This window comes from Propithecus coquereli, unplaced genomic scaffold (assembly GCF_000956105.1).
Source record: "Propithecus coquereli isolate 6110/MARCELLA unplaced genomic scaffold, Pcoq_1.0 Scaffold528, whole genome shotgun sequence".
NCBI classification, from domain to species: Eukaryota; Metazoa; Chordata; class Mammalia; order Primates; family Indriidae; genus Propithecus; species Propithecus coquereli.
Genome location: NW_012151152.1, coordinates 881,792 through 886,076, shown reverse-complemented (window position 1 = coordinate 886,076; position 4,285 = coordinate 881,792). Strand labels below are relative to the sequence as shown.

General features: G+C 42.6%; 1 protein-coding gene across 1 annotated transcript in view; it reads right to left on the bottom strand.

Annotated features, from left to right (window-relative positions):
* Window positions 1-1,535: 1,535 nt before the first annotated feature.
* The window catches only part of EMC1 (ER membrane protein complex subunit 1), a 26,368-nt gene continuing 23,618 nt past the window's right edge, over window positions 1,536-4,285 (bottom strand). The window contains exons 21-23 of the mRNA XM_012656924.1: window positions 3,911-3,995; window positions 2,746-2,875; window positions 1,536-2,564 (exon numbers count right to left, since the gene is read on the bottom strand). Of these exons, the coding sequence (XP_012512378.1) occupies window positions 2,385-2,564; window positions 2,746-2,875; window positions 3,911-3,995 (395 nt within the window). The 3' untranslated portion in view covers window positions 1,536-2,384. The remainder of the gene's footprint in view (window positions 2,565-2,745; window positions 2,876-3,910; window positions 3,996-4,285) is intronic.

Below are 4,285 nucleotides of genomic sequence, written 5' to 3'. Positions count from 1 at the left end.
AAAAAAAAAAAGGATGGATAGGGCACAATACATTATTATTTTACGCACACAAAAATACTGATCTCATTGTATTATTGACCCCAAATATTGTTATAACTGGAATTCTGTGTTTAATTCATGCATGTTGCCCCATAATTGATTCTCATCCCAAGTCAAAGGCTAAGAAAAAATCAACAAAAGCCAAAAACCATTTTACATTATGCTCAACAGGAACTGAGAATCCTTAAGTACTATTTAGGTTGCAAAATTTTGTGCCAAAAATTCTTACATGTTAAACTAATTTTTAAGAAGACCTAGGAAACACTGAGGAATTTCCCCTTTTAAGTGAAACATTGTAGGGGGCCCCAGAATTAACCTAATGGACGAAGACAGGGGAAGAGATGGCTCAAGGGAAATGCAGAGAAAAAGAGGAAGCAAACAAATAGATCAGAGAATTAAGAGGAAACATACAGTCTCAGAAGCCATAGGTGGAGGCTGAGCACAGCTGCTCAGAACCAAATGCTACTTTAAAATTAAGGAAGGTTGAGAACTAAGACAAGACTTAGATTTGACTATGGCATTAGCATTAGCTATTTTAAGCATCTCTTTTGAGGTAACTTTCAGTAAAATGGTAATGATTAAGGCCGAAATTCAAGGAATTTTACAAAAGGGCAGATAACTTCCCTCCTGTCAGCTTGTTCTTGGAGATTCTGGCACAGAGGTAAATGGAAACTGGAATCTGTCAGATTAATTGGGCTGGGCAAGCAGAACAGGCAGCATGACCATAGCTTACAATGTAGTTTGCAGATATTTATATCAGGCAGTCAAAATTCCAGCCAGACTTTCTCAAAACTGGGGCAGAATTTTTTTAACTTATACTTAACTCCCTTCTCTCAGCTCACGTTAAACAAAATATGCTTGGGTCAGGATGAAACAGATGCCTGTTGTTTCTGCAGATGCTGAGATGTTCACTCATTAATATCAAATTGACAATTTTATTACTAAAGTAAAATGATTATCGTTTTTCTTCCCTCTCTGCCATGATCTACCATCAGCATATGACTACAGAAAGATGAAACAATTTATTTTAAAATAACTTAGACCCACTTGTATACGATTAAATTGGCATGTGTCCCTACTAAAATATACTTACTCCATTTCTGCACTGCTTTTTTCCCCCTCTAATGTGAAAGAAGCCTCAAAATGATCTTCCTAAGGCACAAAGAAGGACTTAAATCAGTGTCATTCATCATTTTCTTTATTCCAGACACTCGAGCGTACCTTTCTCACCACAGCACTAGAGATGGTCTACTTGGTACATTTCATTCTTCACAGTAAAGAAAAATGCCATCATTCCCCAAATCCATGACCAAGAGAAAGTTTTTAAGATTTCTTTAACTGGTACGAGAGACACAGCAGCCCATATGCCCACTTACTACCCCTGCCTGCCCTTGTTCTCTTCTCTTTTTTAAAGCTTTAAAGGTTAGATCAATAGATTAAAATCTCATTTAAAGAGAAATATAACAACACACATGTTCATTTATATCTAAAAATAAAAATAAATAATGGGGTTCTTAAACAAGGACATCTTTCTTTAACTAGGTTATGACTAGACCGGCCTGTGGGTGAAATGAGATTCTCTCTCCTCCCTTGAAATCTCTTCAAGGTTTAGAGAATTCAGTAGTTTTTAAAAGGCCTCAGCTCTGACACATATCAGGTGAAAAGCATAAGCAATGACCAACAACCAGGATGCTCTTATGGACTTGGGTTTTGATAAATTGCAACAAAGATTGGGTGGCCCAACCTAATAAATGAGAGCATGGAACTGCAGGTTTAGTTAAAATTAGTTTTGACACCATGTACAGATTCCTCAACCTAAGGTACTTTGGAGAGAAACCTCAGCTAAGGACGGATCCTGTTTCTCCTTAATGTAAATCAGCAAGTCACCTATAAAGGTGGAGTTGGCAAGAAGAGTTCCCTTCAGACTTTGAAGCAAGAGACAGGGAAAAAGAAAGATTTCTAGATAAACACAGAAGGCATACTAAAACCAAATGAAACAGACCTCACAAAACAGAAAAATCTGTTGGAGGTCTTATTAAGAAACAGAACATTCAGGGATGGGCAAAGGAAGGAAGTAACCTAGCAGCCTCCAGACTTCAGGGGAAAGTCAATCAAGAGGCTTTGAGATTCTCAGCTGAGAGTGAGTTATGTCTCGGTCCATGGTAGGATTCTGCACCATGTTGTCCCAAAGGTTTTACAGGAAGGTCCACCTTCTTCCCCACATCTCTTAACTGAGATGAGCACTCGACACACATACTCCACCCATCTGCCAGACTGCAGCTGTAGCTTCTCATCTGACCCACACTCTGCCTTGGCTCTCCACTCTCTGGCAGAGTCTTTGGTCTTTACCGCCAGGCACGATTTAGGAGTTTCACCTGTGCCAGTCTCTTAGTGATCATGGTGGCAAAAACCAGGCCAAAGAGGACACTGCTGATTAACACGTAGTCATAGTCATCCTTCAGGACGTCAAACTGTTTGGATGGATAGACTCGAGTTTGGTAAATGTCCAAACCGTAGGCTACAACCTGGAAGGCAGACAGAACAAGAATTATGGACAAAGCAACCAATGATCCACCATAGCCTTAAACTCAGGTAAGAAAGGAAATGGAATCCTCGGCTGTTTTCCCAAGGGTGAAACAAAAAGCAGCTGTCACACAGGGTGGCTGTGGAGAAGGTGGCACAGACTGGGCTGTGGGCTTTACTCACCAGACAAGTGGACTCCAGGCCTGAGGGAGCTGTGTAGATACCTCGCATTCGAGAAACTGTCTGGTTATAGTTGATGAATCGCTCTGCGTGTATCTGTACATCTGGAGAATACGGGATTAGGTTCTCCTCTCTGCAAAACAGCCAGGACAGGCACTCTGAAAACTGCTGTAAAGGGATCTCTTGGCTGCCCTTCCTGAGTCCTGGGAGGTTTCCAGGCTACATATCTAGCTTCCAATCTCCTTGGAGATCTGCTTGCATTAGGTAGTAAAAAATTTAGCAGCAGAATGTTAGGAAGGACTGCAAGAAAGCTAGCTGTCTGGAGAGTAAGATGGAGATCTTGATTCCTACACCTTGTTCTAAATCTGAAAAGAAACTACAGATGAGCAGCACTTCACACCAGAGGAAAGTCAGAGCCATTTTAAAACCAACACACTGAACCACTGGGCCAATCCCTGCTCTTCACGCCAGAGCACCTCTCGCCCCCATTTCCCCTCTAAAACTTGATTATCATCCGTGTCCTTTCCCAGCCTGAACCTCTCTCTCTCAGGCAATTCTCCAAACCACACTCCTCTCTATTCTTCACGTGCCAAAAACAGTTCTTCACACCCTGAGGTGAATTCAGGACGGAGGTGAGGAAATCTGCAGAGATGGTGGTTGGAAATACAAACATTAATACTAACAGTGAATGAGTTGTTGGCTTGCCCACATGATCCAGCCTGTTAGCCCCGTGACCTCATTCCTAGCGTCTCCCACCACTCACTGCTCCATCAGCATGGGCTTCCTGCCCTCCCCAAACTCACCAGGCATGATGTCGGGGCATGTATGCTGCCTGTTCCCTCTGCCTGGAAAGTCCTTCCTCAGACAGCCACACGGCCACCTCCTCCACCTCCTTCAGGCCTTCACTCAAAAGTCACCTTTTCAGGGGGCTTTCCCAGGCCAACTTATCTCCAATTTCACCCACACACATGTCCCCATGCCCTTCACACCCTGTCTTTATTTTTTCTCATTAGCACTTACAAGTACCTAACATAGTATATATTTTACTCGTTCTTTGTCAGGCTTGTTCCCAGCCCAGCACAACGGCACGTGACAGAGGGCCACACTTAGTCAATGAGGTTAAGTACTGTAAGGCCAGAGCCTTCGGCACTGTCCACAAGGGTCTCACCTGCTTTGCTCTGTTGGGATCTCGGGACGGCGGGGATCTAGCAAGGCCTTAGGAAGGGAAAGAATTGCTCCGGAAGGTAGCCCAACTGCATAGGAAGAAATAAATGTTCACACAGATCCAATCCCCGATGAGGGTCAGTTACAAAAATGTTATTATCACAGAAATTTAAAATAGAGTTTAAAACAAAAAAAATAGGTCAATGAGTCTCCTTTAAACAGCCAAAAACAGTAATCCAATAGTACATATTGGTCTGAATGAGGTTCCCACTTTTGAAGATGTTTTCTTCACATATCATCCTGAGACATCAGAAAATAAAGTTCTAGGGCCGGGCGCGGTGGCTCACGCCTGTAATCCTAGCTCTCTGGGAGGCCGAGG